Here is a 26528-nt window from a genome sequence, read left to right on the forward strand (position 1 = left end):
ATACAAAATGGGTCAAGCTAACCAGTGACTGATGGCAAGAGCACTGACTACCAGCTGACCTGCACTGAAGTGAAATGGGTTCTGGGATCCTTTCTTTCCTGATGTTTTTGAATCATGGAAACCATAAATCCTGAAAACCTTCATTTTCATGTAACGTTAGACTGGTCACTGGCTACACTTTATCGACTTTTAAGTTAATTAGGAGGCTGTTACAAGTTGCTGTGCAAGTTCAGCATAATACATTGCATAAGACGTAGATGAAAAGACAAGGATGTTTGCAGATGAGATCTGTCAGGTGTGTCCACAAACCTGTGTACTGGAGTCTACTCATCTCTACAATACTGCATCTAGCCAAGTTATTTACATTCCACTGGCAAAATATCATTATATCTCTGTATCTGTACTGTGATTATCTGGGTTAGAGTTGGTCTTCAACAACCAATGCCTGTCCTAAAAGGAGACTAACAGCTCACAAAACAGTTCAAGCAGAATTCAAGCAGAAAGAAACATGGACCTTTTTCATGGCTCTTCAGAGCTCAAGATAATTTTTCAAGCAACTGGGTATTTACTCCCATGTCTGTTTATGTATGCGTAATTGCATTTTTTGAGGATTTACTAGCATTTTGTATACTCTCATTAATTTAAAGAATTGAATACTTTTACACAATTTCTTATCCTTATTGGGTACCTAACTCTCCTACATATATAAATATAAATGCTTCTCAGTGGACTAAAAGACGTTATTAATTGTCATCAGGGCTCCAGATAAGGGCCATATCCGAGTATGTACGGATAAAAAAAAACATGCACAATACGATAGGAAAAAAATAAGAAAACGTAGCAGACAAGCACCACAGCAATTTTTCCACCTTGGAATCATTTACGAACATATTTATCTGAAAAAATATTGCTTTATTGTTTATTGTCCTGTTTACACAAGAGTAGCAATGTTGTGGTGCATATGTGAAACAAAAACACAAGATTACTTACACACCATTAAATTCCATTCAGTACTTTAACTTTTCCCAGTACTCTTATATTGAAAAAAAAATAGGGTGTACATACTCCTCATATTGAAAAATTATCTGGAGCCCTGTGTTATATTGCAAAATAGTTTTCAGTCATTTTCAAATATTCAACTGAAAGTCATGTGACTATTACAGTAAATTGTGGACAGAGGCTACAGCTATAACAGTATATCTATAATTTATGTAGGCATCGCCTACTATTTGCTAATGCTGTTATAGAGTTTGGGCACCATGACTAATGATACGCAAGCCATGTTAGTTAACTGAGTAAAGTAAGCAAGGTATTATAGACCTATTGGGTTTTGAGTGATTCTTGTGCATTTTCGTACTCCCAGACTTGTAATTAATTGAGTAAATGTGATTTTTATTGAGTAAAATACACTCCTTATATGGAGCTCTGGCTTTTAGTGGATCTTTACTCAGAAACAAAATATACTGCATTTTGGATGCATACCAATTGTGGACAGACACTAATAACTTATACTGCGAGTTTGAGGGGATTCAGAAGAAAATGCTTGAATCATTTAAACTAGTCAAAATTGTAGATAGCATACTACATGACAGACATTTCTACTATGGTACAAAGACACATAAAGGTTTTGGTCTGACAATGCTTATGTTTTATTCCATTATCCTTACCATGTGTAGTTAAATGACATCTTCACATCAAACCAAATTCTTGAAAACTGGAGCACAGATGAGGCACAAGAATTTACTGAGCAGCTATGCTTCTTTAGGGTATTCCAGAAACTACATGTGCAAAGAAATGTTTGACGAAAAGGAGGACGAGTACATGTGAGCATACTCAAACAATATATTTAATTTCAAATTCACTGTAGATCAAAGTTTCATGTTTAACTCTACCATCACATTTGTAACTTTCACATGGAGTGAATTATGAGATAGCCCTGAATTATGAGATAGCCCTTTAGTGTGCTGGTTTATGCTATGGACCATGGTGGCACTACAAGCACCTGCTGCAGCTTTTATAGCTGGAGATATGAATTATTCATGTTTATAGTGAAATCATTCCTCTAGGTAAATCTATCCAACGCACTGCTGATTACATCACTCAGCCACGCGGCATCAGCTGCTGTTGCAGTGGAAGCTACAACACTCTGTCCAATTTAACAGAAAAAAAAAGAAAAAAAGTATAACTATTACTTAGAGTTTCTGGAACCATAGGTTCACAATGAGTCTTATCCAGGGTGCCAAATACACATTGAAAAATGGGAGTCAGGGTAACTCAAAGTTACAGTTCGTCTGTCTCATAGCCCCTGAACCACATCATAGTCCCTACAGCATAGTCTTCTCTGCAATGCTAAAGCCCTAGATGAAATGAAGCAAGTCTAGATTTCACCAGAATCTCTGATCTCCCTGACACTCCTTTTCAGTTTAAATGGGCTTGTTTGTTACTTAAAATAATAATATGTATTCAGAGACTAAGCATTAGTCTAAATCAATGGTTTGGGTCATCACTTCCTAAGCTTGAGCCAGGTAAATATTTTGTCAGGAAAATAATTCCATCATCAATTCTTAACAAATAAAGTCTGTAGAAATATATTTTGAAACATTGTTCTGTCCTGAGTAAGTAGATTTAATTGAAGAAATATTGTGGCAGCTTTGATTCTTACTAAAATATTTGACAAGAATTTTATCAAATTGTTGAGTCCAACACACCAGGAGTACATGTGCATATAAAGGGCATGTAAGTGCAATAACCCTGTCAGTCTAAGCCCTATATATCATTCCACCTCAAGGGCATTCTTGTCTCGCAGGAAATGGCCTTAGATTTGAACAGCAGGAGACGACAGTAATGTGTACATGCCTGACATACTAGATAATCAGTGTAGTAGTACTATGTAGATTTTAAACCTGAGCCAATAACTTTTATCCCGGCTTCAACAAGGACGCACATTAACCTGTGATGTCATCAACAATCAAGTCTGCATTACGGTATGTCAACAATGCCTGAGGGCACAGGAAATTATTCACCACACAAGTTCCATATGGATACGTATCACTTATTGTGAACTATAAGACATAAAACATATATAGTGGCTTATTTACTTGTAATGATATTTCAGCTGGGCTTGCCCCACCATGCACATAGAACATCCTGTCATCCTATACCTTTGTCTAGAGAGATATAGATATAGGATATTCATATAGCGCACATATCCACGCACTAGTGCATGCTCAAGGCGCTGGTATTTTTCCCTCGATCATTGGATGTCAATCTCAACAGCACATCGTATGTCAATCTCAGCTCCCTGGGGAGTATACAACTCTTGCTGCCACTAGGCGCACCGAGTTTATTGTGGCTCTCTCATCCTAACGAGGTAAGCAATTGACAGCTGGGTGGACTGGGACACATAGTCACAGCACTTTGTCCAAGTTTACTACACATTGCTGTACCCGCAACTAGGTGTATGCATGTGTTCATGTGGCCACCATCTGGTCATATACCAACAGATTCTTGGGTTCTTCTAAGTGCACAGGGTTGTGTACTGTAGACTAGGGGTTGTGACAACACTGACAGAGTCTGCACACAAAGATGATGCCATGGTTTTTTACACCCGGTCACAGGTGGGCTACATACTGCCTATCAAATACAAACATAAGGAAATAATACTGGACTGATATTATGTACTTTCTCTATTTTGCCACTGCTAGCTCATTAAGTAAAAATGGTCATGTACTACATTGTTAGTTAAATATATGATACAACACGAGGTAAACAACTAAAGGTAACATATATGGTTGAATATTGATATCTTCCACTGTTAGTTAAAGATGTTGTCTTATATAAATCTTAATACATTGTATACTCCACTGTCTATTAAACAAGTTGGATACATGTCTGATAGTTAAAATTTTGGTCCTCTGCATATGTTCTCCAAAACTAGTAAAAAATATTTGATAATGTGCTTTTTCTCCCAAACAAGTTCAGTGTGTGGTATAGTGTTTATATCCACCACTTCTAGTTAAAGATGTGGTCTTGTGTGTGTGTATTTATACATCCCCGAATGCTTTATAAGTGAGTTGTGTAATGTACCACCACTGTTATTAAATATGACATATAATTCCCATGACTCTTTATTGCTTTCAGTGCTATAATGGTAACATCAGATATCCAAATATGTGGTATAATGTTTATATGCCCTCTGGCTAGTTAACCAATGTGATTTATGTTTTGTTCCAATGCTGACCCCATCGTGTGACTGTGTGTCTCTCCACACGTCTGTATCTATGCCTCTGTGGGTCTTCTACATAGCAGTAATCGTCATGTTTGTCATAACACCCTACATACCAACTCGGGCTTGCCAGTATGAGATCAACATTGTTACGATTTTGTTCATGACAAAACATTGAGTACTGAAATGGTATACACAACCAGATCTCTGTACACCAATAGCGTAATAGTGGGGTTAGATCCTACCCCAAAATATCACTGCTAATTGTAATAAAGAAAATGCTTATCCACATACACTCATTGAAACAAATAAAGGAACATATGAAAGTACCAGTGTTCCTTTATTCCTTGGAAGGTTTCTTCACAAGGTATATACTTCACTTTTGGAGAATATCTGGAATAGATAAAGGAACATTTGTACTTTCATATATTCCTTTATTCGTTTCTGAGTGTAAATCTTGCCAAGAATGCCAACTATAAATGCCTCTCGGAGATGTAGTTAGGTCTGACACTGTCTGACAATGTCCATCTTCACACAAACTGAATGCTGTATAGAAGTGTATACACCTTAATGACACTAGCAAATATATCATAGCTAGAACACAGCTTTCTTAGACTAACTCTTTGTTTCAAGAGATATACAACTTTGATAGAAACAAAACCCCCATTTGAAAAGCAGCTAGCCCTAGTGAGATGGGGATTCAGATAATGAGGCCAGAACAGTTATATATCCTGCTTTGCAGATTTTTTCCACAGAAAAACTAAAGGCAGGAAGGGAAAAAATAAATATAAAATTACCACTCAAAGCAAAAATCCACATGAGTTTCCATGTTAACTCTTTTGGTTTGTTTATATCAACTAAAAATAAGTTGAGTGTGCTTAGGTTACACACTAATTTCAAGAGTATTTCATAAAGATTTTATTTTTTTGAGGGGAAAAAAATTCTTTTTTATGTTTTTTTTTCATTCTTGAAAACATATTACATCCATAAAAAAGAAATGAAATTGGCGAGGACTGAACTTATAAAAATTTAGACTTGTCTCATTTAGGGCCCTAGCATTGCACGGAGGACTGGGTGGAAGGGAAATCAATGTGGTTCAGGGACTGTAAAACAGACATGCAGCTGTCTGTATATGACTGAGCCCAGACACACAGTCACTGAATGTAAGAGTGAAGGTGCAAATATCTGGGACAGTCAGATGGGTCATCAAGCCACCCAACAATTTCCACCCAACAATGTCAATCTATCAATGTTCACCTAAGAATGTCCATCCACCGCAAAATGTTCACCCAAGAATGTCCGTCCACCCAACAATGTTGGTCCACCTAACAATGTCCCTCCACCCACCAATGTCTGTGCACCCAACAATGTCCACCCATAAAATGTCCGTCCATGGCACAATATCTGTCCATCCAACAATGTCCCACCCAAACAATGTTGCACCCAACAATGTCCACCCAAACAATGTCCAGTGAACTTTCTAACAACAATCACAGGAAACAGAGACTCAACTTTCCTGTGATGAAACAAGTTAGCAGAGGAAATGAAAACCAAACTCTAAATGTATTATTTATACATCCACATATGAAGTTAAGACACTGCACAATAGCTGCAATATCTGACAAAGGTCTGATTATGACGGAATCATATAACAAGTGTCTAAATATCTAACATCTAACACATATACATTCGGTTGAGTCTACACCAACTAATTACCTAAGAATCAAACACCAACACCAATACTCTAATACCCTTGTGTAAGATCACAAAATATGTTTTGTTTACATAACAGAAATATGCATGAAATTCACATGCATATGTCCTGTTCATGAAGCACTGTGTGTTTGTGAGCACAACACATTGTCCAAAAACAAACATAACAAACTGTACATGTTTTCAACAACCCAAAACAAATCCATTATATATTTTATTATGTCCACTGAGACCACGCATATCTGGTAATTATTCACAATCCACGGGTTAGGCTTTGAAGTGTTTCAAACATTCCATGAAGTGTTCAGTATAAATACGACTAACACTAAACGTAAAAACACCCAAAACACAATATGCTTGGATTGGAAAGACCTAAAGAAATTGACAGAATTTCTGCAGTGTATATACTATACTCTGCTGTACACATTCTTAAACACTGGTTGTCGTCTGTTCTCTGCCCATCACTACTGATTCCTCACCAACCTTCTTGCAAACATGGCTTCAATGAGTACCTATACCCCTTTGCTGAACCAATATTGCATAAACAGCTACTCTGATTTTATGTTTTTAAAATATTGCTCCTTTGTTGTGAAATAATTCAATGTGAACTCAGAATTCTTTCCAGAAAACTTACGCTGAGAGGCATCTCTTGTAATGGCAGTAGGTTAGGTAACTATGGAGGCAGTTATCACCATCCCTACACAGCTTCTATTTTCACTGAGGGTAGTAAACATACCCACTAATCATGAATTTGGTGAGTCCCTAATTTGTTTGCACTGCAACATCTTTATTTGCAAAAAGAGTATTGCATAAATCCTGTTTAATCTACTGACCATTCACAAATGGCTGTCTAATCAATAACAATATAATGTACTTTCTTTTCAAAACATCTTGAACGTTGTTTTTAAACGCCATACTCAGCATTATTCTAGCTATGTGGCAGTCTTGAATATGTACATTGACAGTACAGCCTACCAGATGAATTCAACTGTCATATGAGGAAATCTGGAACAAAAACCCTCAAGCAGAAATTTGGTTTCCATTGGAAATTGATTTAATAGCTCTTCAAATGTCCTTTGCATGGAAACATGAAAACAAGTTTTTGCCATTTTGACCACTATTCCAAATAAGAGGCACAAAACGGGCTACATATGGGAACTGAACCCAGGTTTTTGGCCTGACTGTTAATTCTGTAACCACTAGGCAGCTTTATGTGCATAAGCTTCCATCTTTAACACTGACTGACACAATCACTGAAAACCATCCCTGAACAAACCACTGCATGTGTGTAGTCTGTACACAACCATATCCAGTCAATAGATACCCTGTAGTCTGTAAATCCAGTGGAACAAGCCATTACTTCCTATAGCAAAGCCACATTGACCACCAAATGCCTCACATGTATAACAATGTACAACACTTTGAGACAACCTGGGCAGTAAACAAGATATTGCCATGTGGGACCAGATGTAAGTGAGTACAGTCTAGAGTGTGGCCTACAGGTGAGGTGTGGCAACCTTGCCACTCTCATTCCTGTGGTGATCAATCATGGAGCGTCTTATACACAAATGTCAACAAATAATCAATACGCTAATTGATCCTGTGACGTACAGCTTGACGTGAGCAGCCAAAGGGGTCTCCAGAGGGATGTGAAGGCAGAGATACTGAATAACTCACAGATCACGCTGTATATATATGTTGAGAACATCTGGGTTGTGGGACAAAAAAGTCCATTGCTGAAGCGATCGAACACATTTCATTATGAATATTAAAGTTTGCATGAAGGCTTTTTATGACTTGTTTATTGGTGAGTAGCTTAGTCAGGGTGGTCATTTGATTAATTGTGTGGGTGTAGGGCAAGAATTGAGTAGGGGGACAGGCAGTACCAGATTTGTTCCCTTTAATTTGTCCATCTCTGTTACCTCTTAAACAAACTTGGCAGCAATAGTATTTAGCAATAAATTGTCTCTAGCACCATTACAGTGTTAGGTGTTAGAGAGTAATCAAGGTGGTTTGAAAGTAATCAAAGTGGACAGAGTAATCAAGGTGGATTGTAATTAAAATGGACTGTGACTAATAAAAGTGGATTGTGAGTAACTGAAATGGATTGTGGGCACTCAAGGAGGGCTGTATGTTTTGTTTAACACTGAACACAGCAATGATTCCGATAAACAGTAGTGGTCTGTAAATTATCAAATCTAGACCAGACAATACAGTGATCAACATCTTCAATGTGGTTTCAAGTCACTTTCAAAAGATGGAGTTGTTGCGAACCCCCTGAACAAGAACATGCCTTTGGCATTTAAAGTTGCGTAAAATATTTTTTCCTTAATTAATGACGCTGCAGTTGCAGGTAGACAGCCCTGTCACACACTGGCTATTGACCTTCAACTCCCCACACAAGAGCTCATGGATGACGGTAAATCACATAGTCAAAAAGTATTTTCTCTCAATACAGAGGGTACAAACAGTCTTCCCACTCAAGTCAAAGAACAAATACTGATTTTATAGATTTTACAAACTGCAGGTTCACAGATCATTTACTTCGTCTGCATGAGTGAAAATCTCAGGCAATTCTTTGTAAAACTGAAACATTGTAGTACAGTGACAGAAATATGTTTACAACATGAAACAGCACAAATGGCATGTTCTCCCTCCCCTTTGATGTAAGCACAATAACAATAGCATGACAATGTCCACTAAAACTGTTCTTACTGGATGTGGGACAAGGTTCTTTTGCAATGAAATATACAATCATGCCAAAATATCGTACAACAGATCAAACAATGTAACGACCTTACACATGACTTCAGATACAATCTTTATTAGATTGATAAATAGACACCAAATTCTCTTCTTGTTTACCTGAAGCATGCTTTCATAGTGGAAAGTAGTGGTAACAAAATGTGTCCAAGCTTAAACTTTATCATTGTGGTCAAAGGATATAGGCTGTAGTCCATATAACCAACATACAGTGGAAACCAGTTGTTACAAAGTGTGTCCAAGCTTAAATCATACTGCCTACTTGGGCTATTGGTTTGTCTAGATGAGTTTGTTTGTTGCCTAAGGCCATCTCCATGAAATATTACAGTAATATGGCAGCAATCTGAAAATAATCAAGTCTGGACTAGATTAATCCAGTGATTGATATCATGGAGGGAAACTGCGTTATGAAAGTCAACAAGTTGGACCACCCAATCCTGTTTGTTGTCTCTTACAAGAAGTATGGACCGCTGAAGATCAGTTCTAACCTTGATCTTCATGGGTTGGTACCTGTGTACAATCGATCTATTTGATAAAAATAGAATGGTAGCATAACAAGTCAATCGATATGTCTTTTGCATTCATTTCTTTCCATTTATGCACAAATTATTTCTGACTTGTTATGTCTGATTCTCAGAAGCCGTTACTAAAAGATCACAGATCTAGCGGTACTAAATCCTGTGATGAAATGTACTTTTTGAGTGACACCTTAACATTTGACGTATCCTTGGTAACATAGCCTTATCACTCATGTCAATCAAGTTGTGCATTCACATTAATTATTCACTGCTGGTATAGCTGCTTTAGGGGAAGAATACCTTGTCAGATAATTGAATATTATTCCCTATGAAGAAATATGACAAGGTGATATCAACAATCTCAAATGCTACAGCCGACTTAAACTGCAATAGTTCAGGGAAAAACTAAATTATACAACACTACACTGAGGGTAGAGCAAACATAATGCCTGAAATACTATTGCAACATCAACCTTTGTGCCTGAATCATCAGGTCTTATGATCCATGTATGTAACTAGTTTCAGCATTGCTCCGAGAGGTAGTATATTCCATACAACAGATGTCATGTAGGCATACACTTCTGTAGCTCAGACATGGCTTGAAAGGCTTGTGTAGACAATATGGACAAATATTTATTCAACACATCAATGAAATCTGTTTTGGAATCACAAACTATCCACACATCTAAAAAATTTTATATTGGGGTTTTTATTAGTATCAAGTATAACTTTTAAGAATTTAATGCACTGGAAATTATACAAAACCAAAGCTGAACAAGAATTAAAAACTTCAAATATTTTTTTACTTGCAGCTTTTACAGTACATACTTCCAGCCATTGTTAGCATGCAAATACAGCATGCATCACCCTAGCGTCTCCTCCTATATCAGTCTAAGTAAACTTAGTCTCAGTGTATTTCGTTACACTCCACCACTGAGTCTAACAAAACCAGTGGGAGGTCGCGTCAGGTAACCTTTGCGCGACCAATGACCGTCGAATCAAACGTGAGGCGGTTAAATAGATTTAACCAATCAGACAACCGCTACTATTTAGGGATCGGAGGGACTTTTAAAATATTCAGGTCACTGACACAGATCTCTCCACAAACAAAAATCCACATAGAACACAGTTATTTGACCTGCAGTATATACGCTTTGAGGTTTCTGTTGACATGGTTATCATTAGCTAATATTTCCGCAAGATAACATCCTTGAATATTGCTAAAACACTATTTTCAGCGACTGTTTACTCACTGTTGTCATGGTTGTAAGTACGCTGTGTGCATCACCTGAGCGTATGCTAAATAGCATTCGGAATCATTCGGGTAGATAAAAAGTTCAAAAGGTATGTGTGAATGTGCACTTTTTCACGATTTGGTAAGCTGTGTTCTGATTGGTCAATCTCAAAGGTTACCTGACACGACCTCCTATAAGGTTTTGTAAGATTCAGTAGTGGAATGTAACGAAAAGTACTGAGGCTAAGTTTACTTAGACTGCTCCTACATGAAGCTGACACACTGTGATATAACATAGGACAGGAAGGCTCAACAAACAATAAGGATCGTTGAATCCACACAGGTTAGTTTATCAATGAAATACTGAGCGTCCAAAAGAAACCATAAAGGTGATCAAGTGAGTTGGATCTAATTCCATCTTGGACTGTATTTACAACTTATGTTTCTCTGATGATGGTCGTCAGGCTGAAGATGAGTCTGGTACAACTTGGGGGAGCAACTATGTTCACCATAGTTATGTGTAGACAAACCTAGGATTATCATCACACTGAAATCACAATCAGCAGATCCTAGCACAACTAAAGGGCATAACTATGTACAGTATCCAAGGGTATGTGTTGACAAACCAAGGACCATCATCACACTTAAACTCAGTCAGTACATCCAGGCACAAGTAAGGGACACAACTCAAAACTACAAACTGCAAAGTTTCAGACCACAAGAAGTGGGCACAATAGCAGGTCAGTTGGTGGTGACATCATAGAATGAAAAAAAACCCAAAACATCTTTGCACATCACCATATGACTGTCACAAACACATTAATATCAACTCACATTATTTTGTATGAAGTGTCTCTTCATATAGCTGCGACCTGTTACAAAGTACTCAACAATTTATTTTATATTAAAAAAATCATTCACATTTGAATTTTTCAAACATATGTTCCATAAAGAAAATATTGGCTTAACCTTACCATCAATTCCTATTTAATGAGAGTGAATCTATTCTGACATGAAGCTAAGTGACATATGGTCACAGTAATGAGAACAAATGATAGATACGACACCAATATACAGATCACTGCTGTGACGGGATACAGGTCAGTATGAGAAATATTTGACCAAGAACAACCACCAACCCATGACTCCATCTGTGACACAGCATATGAAGGTCACAGAGAGTCACCTGTGAAGTCCTCACAGCTGGTACATCAGGGGAGGTAATCATGGGGTTAAGCTGCATATCATCACAGGTGGATGGTGGAATTTACAGCTGAACTCAGCATGGGGAAATTAGCGAAGAGCAAACCTATGGTTTAGTATCATGAAGTATATAACAACAAATATTCATTCGTAATGTGGAAAATAAAAATAAATGGTTATACAAAAACAGGACAGCAGGAGCAAAAAATTCACTGCCATAAAAGAGAAAAAGAAATGTTGTCATATTTCAAATAGGGCTATCATACAGTGGAATCATGCTGTATGCTTTGATGGCAATTAATTAAGTACCATGACAGCCTTTTTTCAGGTAAACCACTCTACATTACTGTAGATAAAGCAATCCCATAGACAAGTCAACCCCCTAACTTGACCTTAAAATCAGTTTTGTTTTCTACATAAGCCGACCCTCTACGATAGGCCGCTACCAACTCAGACCACAAGACATCTTGGATGTAAAGCACAAGTATGCTTAGTGACAATAGTATCTAATAAAGATTATACTGACCATTTTCTAAAAACTTAGTGGCATATTTACTTTTAAAAATATGGCAATGTAAATATTTGAGTATTTAATGGTGTTCTACTTACTGAATATGTGCAAAAAGTATCCCTTCTTACTAAATGAATATCTAATCGGCAACTCAAAAAGCAGCCCTTATCTAGTGGCACTAGAAATGTGAATTGTTTGATGTTGTGAACTGCTGAGTCAGCAACTATGTAATGTCAGTGACATCTGCTTCTAAATGTATTGCCGACCAAGGAATCCCCATTAGACTGCTATGGGAAATTGAAATTCTATACATCACGTCTTGCCAACTTAAATCATTAAGACAATAACACATCTGCTATCAGGTACCTTTAACTAAGATGGTCAGGCCCCTTATACTGAGGCATACCAGTCCCCATACTGTAATGGCGGGCCTAACAAAGCACTGAGCCCAAATATCAACATAGCTTCTCTAACACGCTCAACTCATTTCTGTGCATTTCCATGTTAATTTTGTTTTTTCCAGTCATACAAAAACAGACTGAAGTTAGATTTTTCTTCTGAAAAAATATATAAATAAAAGAAGTAAAGTAAGCAAATCCTGTAATCATAATAAAGTGCTTGTAGCACACTCTACCACACTCCATTTGATTTATTACAGATGTTTGTGACATGAAAACCTGTAATAGAATCAGGGAAGGGGTTGGGGGTTGAATGGTGAGGGGTTGACAATTGAGGTGTGAGGCTAAGAGTTATATGTTTAGGGTTGAGGGCATGAGTGAGTGAGTTAAAATTTTACATCACATCGGCAATATTACTGCCATGTAGCGATAAAAACAAGGTAAGGAATTTAAAATAAAAGGGTTCGAGATGTGAGATAAGAGAGGTGATTTCGCTTCAGGCTTTCCTGCTATAGATTTTTTAAATATAGAAACATACTAAATAATTTGACCTGTGAGAATGACCTTTTAACATTTATCCTGAATTCTGAACTGGTGACTCCAGAAATACAAGTGCCAAATTCTACATTTTTATCTATTATCCAGCCCCAAATGGACATATACAGGAAGCTACATTAATAACAAACCTTTATGCCAACAAATAGATATAACAAATTGTTTCCTTTCATCCATTACATTTTGTTTACAATTCAATCGAAAAGTCTCACACAAACAACTGTTACATTAAATAAAAATTAGTGCTCTTTTCTTTTGCAATCAGTATAACTGTAGTTTACTGTGCGCATTAAAAGAAGCAAGCCAAAATTCTTGCATCGATTCTTGATGCAACCTGTAAGTTCCTGTGACATCTGTAGATATCTGTACTGATATGCAGTTGAATTGTGCATGTAAGATATCAGATGACACTGATAAATGCATTAGCAAGTCTACTATGGTATTGACTGATATAAGTTTAACCATTACATGGAGCAAATCGTGTCAGCGCCAGATGGGAACTGCCAGCTGGCACATGCAAGGGAGACAATCCAGTCAGGATATGCATAGATGTCTAGTTAATCAATTGTGGTAAACATCAGTAATCAATGACAGCATTGATCAATATCATAATCTACTCATGATGAGAGGCCTTGACGTCTGATGGTTGTATGGACAAGGGGAGGTAATTTGAATACCAATTAGATATACAGAGTTGCTTCCCTTGGCAACATGTCTGGCTCTGCCAGAACATAATCATGATAAAGTTGTCATAGTAACAAAAATGAATTTTTCAAAGGAAGCAGTCTCACATTATGGGTTGAAGTAAATGAAGGTAACCCCCAAAATAATAGATATGTAGACATAATAGGACATATTGGGGCAGTGTCAAGTTAAGACAGTCCAGATGGTCTCCAAATCAAATAGAAGGTTCAGACAGCTGAGATGACCACCAAAATTGGCAAAAATCAGGTTCACTCTCTCTCTCTCTCTGTCTGTCTTTCTCTTTCTCTCTCTCTCTCTCACACACACACACACACACACACAAAAAAAAAAAAAAAAAAAAACTTTTTAAAAAGAACCTGTTTACATGCACCTGCACATGCTCAAACATACTAATATCATGGACAACCCAAGTTGTCCCACCGGGTTTCCATTCACAACTGGGTCAAAAGAGGCAAATTCATGAACAAATTCACTTGAGAATAAGGTGAGACCATGTGTCACATGCGCTTCATTGTCCTAGAAACTCTTAGGAGTCAAACTGCCAAACACAGTCATCCATCAAAAACCACATGCCACCGCAATATCTGTCAGTTACCATGTCTGAAGCATTAGCCAGGTCACATGACCTCAGATGGCAGCAGAGGTAGTTACCAATGTATGTGGGTTTAAAACTCAGCATTGAGGCCATTTTTTGTCATGTTCTCATGAGAACCTACTGGCAAACAAGGATAAGTTGAGCACTGACCTAAAAACTGACCTATATTAGCATGTATGCATGCAGCCCACTGGTGCTTGCCACTGTGACTGAAGGGGTGCCAGGTTGCCCTCAGTCAGGTGTAGTACGATGGATGAAGTACGTGGCCTGTCTCAGAAAAGGTGTGTGCAACTACATGTGGAATCAACTTCACTGTCATTCACTTCACATCCACTAGCCTACATCAGCTTTCTCTTTCACAAACCAAATCGGTTTGCTAATTGCCTTGTACCGCCTACTTCTCAAAGATGCGTTCTCTGCACTGGTACTTATCCTTCTTTGCCAGTAGTTGGTGTCTGAATTTGAACAGGTTTAGTATGTGGAATCAGATATTTAGTCCCAGTCTGAAAAAGAGGACCACTGGGTACTGTTAGACCTTGGATTTTGATCTTTAAGATGAATAATCTTAAGTAGAGCTGTTTACCTGTTCTGCAAGTAGAGTGGCGAGCTTGGGGTCAGAAGAAGACAGAGCGTAAAGCTTCTTGATCAGGGAGTGGCTGTAATGGAGGACGGAGATATGAGCAGACGTCAGATCCATCATGTGTGTGAGCATGTTAGTTTTTGAGTGCCACACTCAGCCATACAAAGATAATTCACTGAATCAAAGATGTTACAAGGCACCAATGCTAACACAGACATCAACATCAAAATACTATCAAACATCATCCTTGTCGCAAACATTCCTATACAGAAAATCAATCTCGGGCTATTCTTTTCTATTCAGATCTACTGCAAAGATAACTTTTTAACTTTTTTTTGTGGAAGTCACGGTGGCTAACCTGGTTAAGTGGTATGTGTTGGCAATTAACATTTTAAACATCAGACTAACTGAGGTTATGTCTCTTTCTGATCGCCAAATTATCTAACTTAAACTGCCTGCTCCTTGACAATTAAATACATGCATTTTAAACTTTTTACATCTTAGGAAGAAACAGAGAGAAGGTATAGGAAAGGAAGAGAAATGCGAGGAAGGGACACAATTTATGTGATTGCTCAAAAACATTTCGATTGATACATAAAAGTTTGTACACATTTGAAAACATATTCATTCTGTTGAATTGTCAAAACTGGATTTCCAAATAAAATTAATGACAATATGATTGTAGAGTCTCTATTACAACCCTCTTCATATCTAACAATCATGTCTCTCTTTGAAAGTTATACAGTTTACATTCTGACAGGAATGACATACATTATCACAAGCATTACCGCAGTAACAGAAGCAGAATCCTTCACGAGGAAACGATACAGGTGTTGCACTAGCTGACTAGTCATATTTCAACATTGCATGTATAATATCAAATATCTGATTCCAAATGAGTAATATTACGGAATTGAGCAAATTATGAGGAATTAGAAAAGTAAGGAAAAGACTGAGTAGGACTCACATTTATAGATTAACACTTTCAGAAGTAATTGGGCAGATATTCACCTATATGACTGAATCCTTATTTCTTCAAATATCACCGGGTTAATGCATGACAGAAACAAGAGGCATTACCTTGGGTTGATCTCCAGTGTGGGCTGTAGGAGACGGAACCTTTCTTCCTGGCTCTTGTCTGCCAGAGACGTCCGCAGGAAGTGACGAGCTGATCCCATCTCCAGGACAGTTACAATACATGGGTGGGTCTCCAACCTCTTGGTAACCTACAATACATTTAACTTACAGAATCTTTTCCAGTCTATTAATTCAGTTTTAGAAATCTGAATACATCTTCATATTAGTGGAAACATTATGTTGCTCGTTCTCATTCTCATGCTTGTCGCAAGAGCTAAGTAAAGGGATTGGGTAGTCAGGCTTGCTGACATGGTTCACACATGTCGTCATATCCCAATTGCGTAGATTGATGCTCATGCATTTGATCACTGGTTTGTCTGATCCAGACCTGACTATTTACACACCGTCGCCATAAAACTGTGATATTGTTGAGTGCACCATTACACAACACACAAACAAACTTCAGCACAAATAAGTGCCCTTATGCTAATAAGTATAACAAACATTCAAGTGTTGATACATCAAAAAGTACAGCATTCACCATGAAAACAACCCTGTACTATTGCACAAACTCCCAGCATCAGCAGCACATACAATCAGCTGATAAAAGGTAGGCACATGATCCATTACTAGCCTGCCCTTATGATATCTTCTCTGCTTAATGTTAAAGAGGCTGAACCATGAAACTAAGGAATGAAAACACTCTCCTGATCTTCTTACTGTAAGTGTCCTAACACTTGAGCTAAAACATACCTTGATCTGCTGGACTTTGTTGGTCAGTACAGACTTCAACCAGTCCATCAGTGTTGTAGCTTCATCCTGCTTCAGGCTGTTGTCATCTGGAATCAGAGTTACCATAGTTACTGGTAAATATACGTTTCTCAAAAGAGTGAGTGAGTGAGTTTGTCTTGATGTCGCTTTTAGCACTATTCCAGCAATATGATGACAGGGAACACCAGAAATGTGCTTCACACATTTTTCTCATGTGGGGAATTGAACCTGGGTCTTCAATATGATGAGCTAATCTTACACCTTTGGGCTACCCTACTGGTTCCCCCTTCAAAAAAGAACATTAAGGACCCGATTCATTTGCACTACTAATGTTTATCTATCATGCCTAAATAGATATGTACAGTAGTTTGAAAGAATCAAATGTTTTGTAACATCCTGAGTTGTATACATCAACATGACAATTGTGAACCTCACTGTGTGTGGAAGTTGTTATTTATTCAAAAACATCCTTGAAGAATTCAATTTTATTGGTTCAGCTGCAACATGTCAAATCATGACTCTCCTGACCTTGATCATCCACCTTGTAAGCCTCTTCCTTGTCAGCGGAGATCTCGTTTTCGATGGACTTGAGGTTCTTCCGGTCGTATTGTCCCAGGTTCATGAGGACCAGCTCATCGTATGGCTCGTACAGGAACAGGACCTCATTGTCCTGCTTCTTCATGGCTTCAAAGTAGGGGGAGGACTCTGCCAACTCGCGACTGCAGGCAAAAAGAGATTATTCGTAAGTTTGTTGGTTATGCAGCACTAAACAATGGTCTGAAGAATCGTGAACAAAACTAGAGGTCAATGTTGTGAGCAATGACTTATTGGATTATGGTGACACTTAAACCCAAAGAATTTGCTTCCTTTTCACCTGTGCATATTTGCTTGTTGTTAACACCACACTCAGCAATATTCTGCTACAGGGAGGCAGTCTGTAAATTACTGAATGTGGGCCAGACCATCAAATAATCAACAGCTCGAGCATCAATCTTTATCAATCAATAATTGGATATGATGACATGTGTCAGAAAAGTCAGTGAGTTTGACCACTTGATCCTGTCAGTGGCCTCTTATGATAAGCATGGGCTACTGAAGATCATTTCTGACCAGGATCTTCACAGATGATGTGCTGGTAGCTATAACAAGGGGTGGTCAGATTTTTGACCTGTGTGTCAGCTACAGTGATGATGAGCCTTGTTAAACAAGAACGATGGAATAGGAAGACTGGCTCTGCGACATACCTGGGAGCAGACAGGAAGTAGATGTCCCGAGCACCTGCCTTCATACGCGTGGAGTAGTCCTGTAGGCTGACCTTCTCTCCCGGGGCACACTTGGACGACTCAAACCTCATCAGCTTTGCAATCTCCTCCTATATGGTAACCATGGCAACATGTGAAATAAGAATTCAGTTTTGGAACACTTAGAGAGAAACTTGAGGTGTTTCACATAATACAATTTCCGAGTCCGAAACCAAACCAAAAGAGAATTATGCCTGAATACAGGGTCCAATTTCACAAAGTGTAACTCATTTACCACAAAACTTGCTTACAACAATTATAGCGTTACAATTGCTTTGTGAAATGGGGCCATGGCCTCTAAAACAAGAGGTGAGTCAACATCATACTAAGCACAGATACCCACTACACTTATTCGACACATGACCACAGTGCATTAACTCCTGGGGGCTTTACTATAGCTATACTGTCTGACTTCAGGCTTCACTCCGGCATCCCTTCCTCAACATGGGCCCTCTTAACATTTGTCTGCTAACTATAGCACCCACTTCAGCCAGGTTCTGGTTTACAGCACATCCCTTGACACCAGGGTTACAGCATGCTCCATTTCCAGGTCCTGCTACACCACTACCCAGTGTTACAGAGCTCCACTCACCCGCTGGTCCTGTTCCATGGTGGTGATGATGCCTTCACGGAAGAACATGCCATAATCCTCGTAGAACTTGAGGTACTTGTCCTCATCCTTACGGGACTGTTCCAGAAGGAATTTGAGGACACGTGCTGTCAATACCTGACGCAGCTTCCTGTACACATACCAGAAATAGTATTATTTCCAACCTTATTAGTGAACCATCATTACTCTTCAGTCATGGCTTGTGATACTAGGAGGAGGTACGTTTTATGTATTTGCTTTGCTGACCATTACTATTATAGGACATTTATATAGTGTGCATATCCATGCAACTAGTGCTTGCTGAAGGAGCTGGTATTTTTCCCCCCGGATCATTGGAATGTCAATCTAAACTCCCTTGGGAGTATACACCTCTTTCTGACACTAGGCCCACAGAGTTTATTGTCGCTTTCTCATCCTAATGAGGTACCCATTCACAGCTGGGTGGATTGGGACACATACCGGTAGTCACAGTACTTTGTTCAAGTTCACTGCACATTGCTGCACTCGCATCTAGCAGTTTCCATGTATTCATGAGGCCACCATGAGGTCATATACGAATGGATTCATAGGTTCTTTTAGGTGCGCATTGTTGTGTAGCTATACACTAAGGGTTGTCACAACATGGAAAGAGTTGTCACACAGTTGTCTCCAAGGTTTCTACACCTAGTCACAGGTGGGATTGATCTGGCCAAGTCAACCTAACTGGATTACAAGACAGGTGCATTAGCCAGCTTGCCCACCGCACAACCCAGAGCAACAGTGAAGCAAGCAAGGGCTTTTTCAGCATGGAGCCTGTAGTTACTAACCTGATAAGGTTACTGTCTTGCAGCAGCTCACGACTCAGGTTAAGTGGGATGTCCTCGCTGTCCACCACACCTGCAATGTAGGACACCTCCATCACACAACATCTAATACACACCTGCATTACATCAACTGTATCTAGTACACACCCGTAACAACTGCATTATATCACCTGTGTCTAATACACACCGCTAACACAAGACACCTGCATTACATCAACTGTATCTAGTACACACCCGTAACAACTGCATTATATCACCTGTGTCTAATACACACCTCTGCAACACCTGCATTACATCACCTGTATCTAATACACACCGCTAACACAAGACACCTGCATTACATCACCTGTATCTGACACACACACCTGCAACACATCACCTGTATCTAATACACACCTGCACAACACCTGCATTTAATCACCTGTATCTAATACATACCTGTAATGCAAGACACCTGCATTACGTCACAACGATTCAGGCATATAACAACTCCCATATAATGCAATGTTTTATTTAATTCTTGACACCATCAAAATAGAGTTTAGATATTAATCTGGTTACTGGATCCTGTCTGTCCTACCTCTCATGAAGCGGAGCCACTTAGGAAGGATGCTGTTAGCCTTCTGTAGGATCATCACCTTCCTGCTGTACAGCGTGACACTCACGTCCGTCTCCCGACTCATGTCAAACATGGCTGGAAGGTGAAGGTCAGGAGAAAATCAAACTTAGTATCACAGCAATACACAGTATTCAGAACTGTACTAACACAGCATTCGGTACTGTACTGACACAATACCAGTATTCAGTACTATCCTAACACAATATTCAGTACTGTACCTACAAAATATTCAGTATAGTACGCTACTTCTCGGTTTACTACGCTTGTATTTAAAACAGTATCTGATGCTACTCCACTACTTGCTAGGCCTGTATTCCAGAGTGATTCCGATAATACTTTCCTACTCACTTGGCTTGTATTCTGGGATATAGAACAAAGCGCGTATGTTGAGTGGAGCATCTGTCTTGTACTGAAAGTGATACCGAGGCTTGTCATTGGCATTGGCAATGAAGCGGAAGAACGACTCATGCATGTCCTCTGTGATTTCCTTGGGGTCCATCATCCAGAGGGCCTGTGAAGAGTAACCATGGTTATACTACAAACTTTTCCAAACTTTTAAAAAATGGACTGTGTATTTAAAAAAAAGCATGAGTTCAAACTGACACAATTGCAATGAAACCTGTGTAAGGATAACTCATGATCTCTAAATAAACTTCAACAAATGATTGATTTATTCCGTATGTCCTGTGTATTACTGGACAACTTACCTGGATGATGTTTGCCCTTTTGCCATTGAGGAAGATGGGGACACCCACAAAGTTGCTGTACTTCTTAATAACATCTGCAGAAGAGACAGCACTATAAATACAGCTTTGGATTTGATGGCCTTAACTCACCAAACAGCATTCCTACATAAAATGACATGAAATACTAAGATGTTTATTTATAACACAGACCCACTGTTTACATATGTGTCCCATCAATTTTGAGAATAAGCCAAAAAGGTTTCATGTTAGTGTCTGTCAAATGACTGACTACACCATCCCTTCTAATATCTGAATTGCACAGAATCTTATTCAGAAAACCATCAATGTCTATCAAACAAACAAAATTAAAAAGTCTGCAAGTTCTAACTGACTTGCTGAAGTGTGCAAAGACAAACAGGTCAATCCATTGACATTATTCACTGGGTGACAGTCTGACAATGTTTTTATGAATAGTTTCTGCAATATTCAAGAGAAGATGGATGAATGACCATGTTCCTGCAACATACAGAGGCATATCATACATGTGGAGTATCTTCTGGCATGTGACTGTGAAACACAACAGTTTGAAACAGCAGTCAGTGAGTGCAAAGTGATTGTTAACCTACTGCCTCACAGGCCAGTTGGGTTGTATTTTCCCTGAGGAAAAGCCATTGTCATACCATTGATGATCTCTTCCCTTGCATAGTCATAGCAGTCTCCCTTCAGGTGGATGACGATCTTGGTGCCGCGCTGCACGCCTTCCGCCTCCGATATCTCATACGACCCGGACCTGTACCAGACATTGTGGAAGATGAACAGATCAGTGTTTCATCACATATGTTCATGTACAGCGGTTAAGTGTCTGTGGGTGTGATCATATAGTTTTATACTTTGAACCCACGTCTTCCCCTTGCCAACAGACCATCCCCAATTTTCCTCTCATGGAGGCTTACTTTTTAAACAAAACTTCAGAGTCAGTTTTGAGCCGTCACATATAAACTAGAATTAGATTGAAATGCCTTTTATCAATATTCCTCCAATATCACGTCAAGGAACACCAGAAATGGGCTTCACCCATTGTACTCATGTGGGGAATCAAATCCAGGTCTTCCCAGTGACAGGCGAACACCTTAACCACTAGGCTACCACACCACCCCATAATCAGCATAAACAGCAGGGGGAAACAACTCTGTATAACTGGTAGCAATATCCAATACTAGTTGGGCCATGTTTCTGAACACAAACTAAACTTCATGACCCTACATAACATAAACGTCAACTGTTTACCCAACCCAACTGTTCCCTCTTACCCATCAGAAGACCACTTCAAGGCTTGTGAATCCGGTTTGTTTGACTGCGTGTACACGTCTACTCGGTCTGCCACCATGAAAGAAGAATAGAACCCAACACCAAACTGACCAATCAGATTGGCTGATGCATCAGCCTTGTCCTTAAGCTGCTCGATGAAGGCCTAGAAACAACAAAAGGAAAACATTCATACAAAGTACACCGAACATTGTCAGTGATTGAGTGGTGAAAGATGTAAACATTAAAGATCCCACAAAACCACAAATCACATCAATAAATAAGCAACACAAATCAATGCATCATCAGGTCAGATTGACTTAACTGTTTGTTTGGTTTAGATAGTTAATTTGCATAATTAATAGCTTGTGCTCTGATCTGGCCATCCAACTGGCAGTTTCAACCACACTGATAATTCTTACTGACCAGTCGGAAGCAATTACGTTCTACATTCTGCTAACACAGTAGGTAAGCCACTATCATACCTACCACATCTAATGCACACAGCCACAGTGCACTAGACCACTAAACCTTCCACTGCAGCCATACTGACTGACTGCATAATATTTTATGACATAGTATGTCAATATGCTTTACATGTTGAAATCAGGAAAACTGTGAACAGGGCAGAAGAAATTGGTCCATTGAGACTTTAATGTGTGGATGTATATTGAGTATTGATCTTCAGAGCAGCAGTGCCATGACACCATAAAGTGGATTAACAAGTTGCAGCCATGAGTGGAAGCAAACACAAGTTTCTCAGTGAGCGAATGCTTAAAATACTTGGATAGCAACAAAGGCTTTACCTCATTTAAATGCAGACCTCAGACCAAGATTTTCAAAGTTCTACATCACATTAGACCCAAGAATGGCAAAGGTTCAACTTCACGTTGGACCCAAATTTGGAAAAGGTTCTACTTCACGTTGGACCCATACTTGGAAAAGGTTCTACTTCACTTTGGACCCAGATTTGGAAAAGGTTCTACTTCACCTTAGACCCAGACTTGGTAATGGGTCTACTTCACCTTAGACCCAGGCTTGGTAATGGTTCTACTTCACCTTAGACCCAGGCTTGGTAATGGTTCTCCTTCACCTTAGACCCAGATTTGGTAATGGTTCTACTTCACCTTAGACCCAGATTTGGCAATGGTTCTACTTCACCTTAGACCCAGATTTGGTAATGGTTCTACTTCACCTTAGACCCAGACTTGGCAATGGTTCTACTTCACCTTAGACCCAGATTTGGTAATGGTTCTACTTCACCTTAGACCCAGGCTTGGTAATGGTTCTACTTCACCTTAGACCCAGATTTGGAAAAGGTTCTACTTTACCTTAGACCCAGATTTGGCAATGGTTCTACTTCACCTTAGACCCAGATTTGGTAATGGTTCTACTTCACCTTAGACCCAGATTTGGTAATGGTTCTACTTCACCTTAGACCCAGATTTGGCAATGGTTCTACTTCACCATAGACCCAGATTTGGTAATGGTTCTACTTCACCTTAGACCCAAATTTGGCAATGGTTCTACTTCACCTTAGACCCAGACTTGGCAATGGTTCTACTTCACCTTAGACCAAGGCTTGGTAATGGTTCTACTTCACCTTAGACCCAGGATTGGCAATGGTTCTACTTCACCTTAGACCCAGATTTGGTAATGGTTCTACTTCACCATAGACCCAGGCTTGGTAATGGTTCTACTTCACCTTAGACCCAGATTTGGTAATGGTTCTACTTCACCTTAGACCCAGATTTGGCAATGGTTCTACTTCACCTTAGACCCAGACTTGGCAATGGTTCTACTTCACCTTAGACCCAGGCTTGGTAATGGTTCTACTTCACCTTAGACCCAGATTTGGAAAAGGTTCTACTTCACCTTAGACCCAGGCTTGGTAATGGTTCTACTTCACCTTAGACCCAGACTTGGTAATGGTTCTACTTCACCTTAGACCCAGGCTTGGTAATGGTTCTACTTCACCTTAGACCCAGATTTGGAAAAGGTTCTACTTCACCTTAGACCCAGGCTTGGTAATGGTTCTACTTCACCTTAGACCCAGATTTGGTAATGGTTCTACTTCACCTTAGACCCAGATTTGGTAATGGTTCTACTTCACCTTAGACCCAGATTTGGTAATGGTTCTACTTCACCATAGACCCAGATTTGGCAATGGTTCTACTTCACCTTAGACCCAGATTTGGTAATGGTTCTACTTCACCTTAGACCCAGACTTGGTAATGGGTCTACTTCACCTTAGACCCAGACTTGGTAATGGTTCTACTTCACCTGAGACCCAGATTTGGAAAAGGTTCTACTTCACCTTAGACCCAGGCTTGGTAATGGTTCTACTTCACCTTAGACCCAGGCTTGGTAATGGTTCTACTTCACCTTAGACCCAGATTTGGCAATGGTTCTACTTCACCTTAGACCCAGATTCGGCAATGGTTCTACTTCACCTTAGACCCAGATTTGGAAAAGGTTCTACTTCACCTTAGACCAAGGCTTGGTAAAAGTTCTACTTCACCTTAGACCCAGGCTTGGTAATGGTTCTACTTCACCTTAGACCCAGATTTGGTAATGGTTCTACTTCACCATAGACCAAGATTTGGTAATGGTTCTACTTCACCTTAGACCCAGGCTTGGTAATGGTTCTACTTCACCTTAGACCCAGATTTGGTAATGGTTCTACTTCACCTTAGACCCAGATTTGGCAATGGTTCTACTTCACCTTAGACCCAGATTTGGTAATGGTTCTACTTCACCTTAGACCCAGATTTGGTAATGGTTCTACTTCACCTTAGACCCAGATTTGGCAATGGTTCTACTTCACCATAGACCCAGATTTGGTAATGGTTCTACTTCACCTTAGACCCAGATTTGGCAATGGTTCTACTTCACCTTAGACCCAGACTTGGCAATGGTTCTACTTCACCTTAGACCAAGGCTTGGTAATGGTTCTACTTCACCTTAGACCCAGGATTGGTAATGGTTCTACTTCACCTTAGACCCAGATTTGGTAATGGTTCTACTTCACCATAGACCCAGATTTGGTAATGGTTCTACTTCACCTTAGACCCAGATTTGGTAATGGTTCTACTTCACCTTAGACCCAGGCTTGGCAATGGTTCTACTTCACCTTAGACCCAGGCTTGGTAATGGTTCTACTTCACCTTAGACCCAGGCTTGGTAATGGTTCTACTTCACCTTAGACCCAGATTTGGAAAAGGTTCTACTTCACCTTAGACCCAGGCTTGGTAATGGTTCTACTTCACCTTAGACCCAGGCTTGGTAATGGTTCTACTTCACCTTAGACCCAGATTTGGTAATGGTTCTACTTCACCATAGACCCAGATTTGGTAATGGTTCTACTTCACCTTAGACCCAGATTTGGTAATGGTTCTACTTCACCATAGACCCAGATTTGGCAATGGTTCTACTTCACCTTAGACCCAGATTTGGTAATGGTTCTACTTCACCTTAGACCCAGACTTGGTAATGGTTCTACTTCACCTTAGACCCAGGCTTGGTAATGGTTCTAGTTCACCTTAGACCCAGGCTTGGTAATGGTTCTACTTCACCTTAGACCCAGATTTGGAAAAGGTTCTACTTCACCTTAGACCCAGGCTTGGTAATGGTTCTACTTCACCTTAGACCCAGGCTTGGTAATGGTTCTACTTCACCTTAGACCCAGACTTGGTAATGGTTCTACTTCACCTTAGACCCAGATTTGGTAATGGTTCTACTTCACCATAGACCCAGATTTGGCAATGGTTCTACTTCACCTTAGACCCAGATTTGGTAATGGTTCTACTTCACCTTAGACCCAGACTTGGTAATGGTTCTACTTCACCTTAGAACCAGACTTGGTAATGGTTCTACTTCACCTTAGACCCAGGCTTGGTAATGGTTCTACTTCAACTTAGACCCAGATTTGGAAAAGGTTCTACTTTACCTTAGACCCAGATTTGGCAATGGTTCTACTTCACCTTAGACGCAGATTTGGTAATGGTTCTACTTCACCTTAGACCCAGATTTGGCAATGGTTCTACTTCACCTTAGACCCAGATTTGGCAATGGTTCTACTTCACCTTAGACCCAGATTTGGCAATGGTTCTACTTCACCTTAGACCCAGACTTGGTAATGGTTCTACTTCACCTTAGACCCAGGCTTGGTAATGGTTCTACTTCACCTTTGACCCAGATTTGGAAAAGGTTCTACTTCACCTTAGACCCAGGCTTGGTAATGGTTCTACTTCACCTTAGACCCAGATTTGGTAATGGTTCTACTTCACCATAGACCCAGATTTGGTAATGGTTCTACTTCACCTTAGACCCAGATTTGGTAATGGTTCTACTTCA

The 26528-nt window shown here is 39.5% G+C and overlaps 1 protein-coding gene across 1 annotated transcript in view; it reads right to left on the reverse strand.

Moving 5' to 3' along the window:
* The window catches only part of LOC137273963 (heat shock protein 75 kDa, mitochondrial-like), an 81533-nt gene that overhangs the window by 16550 nt on the left and 38455 nt on the right, over positions 1 to 26528 (reverse strand). Inside the window, exons 6-17 of the mRNA XM_067806890.1 lie at positions 22178 to 22338; positions 21548 to 21657; positions 20889 to 20962; positions 20530 to 20692; positions 20143 to 20256; positions 19566 to 19635; positions 18742 to 18889; positions 18093 to 18220; positions 17377 to 17567; positions 16831 to 16916; positions 16081 to 16226; positions 15004 to 15076 (exon numbers count right to left, since the gene is read on the reverse strand). Of these exons, the coding sequence (XP_067662991.1) occupies positions 15004 to 15076; positions 16081 to 16226; positions 16831 to 16916; positions 17377 to 17567; positions 18093 to 18220; positions 18742 to 18889; positions 19566 to 19635; positions 20143 to 20256; positions 20530 to 20692; positions 20889 to 20962; positions 21548 to 21657; positions 22178 to 22338 (1464 nt within the window). The remainder of the gene's footprint in view (positions 1 to 15003; positions 15077 to 16080; positions 16227 to 16830; positions 16917 to 17376; positions 17568 to 18092; positions 18221 to 18741; positions 18890 to 19565; positions 19636 to 20142; positions 20257 to 20529; positions 20693 to 20888; positions 20963 to 21547; positions 21658 to 22177; positions 22339 to 26528) is intronic.

This window comes from Haliotis asinina, chromosome 2, assembly GCF_037392515.1.
Source record: "Haliotis asinina isolate JCU_RB_2024 chromosome 2, JCU_Hal_asi_v2, whole genome shotgun sequence".
Lineage (NCBI taxonomy): Eukaryota > Metazoa > Mollusca > Gastropoda > Lepetellida > Haliotidae > Haliotis > Haliotis asinina.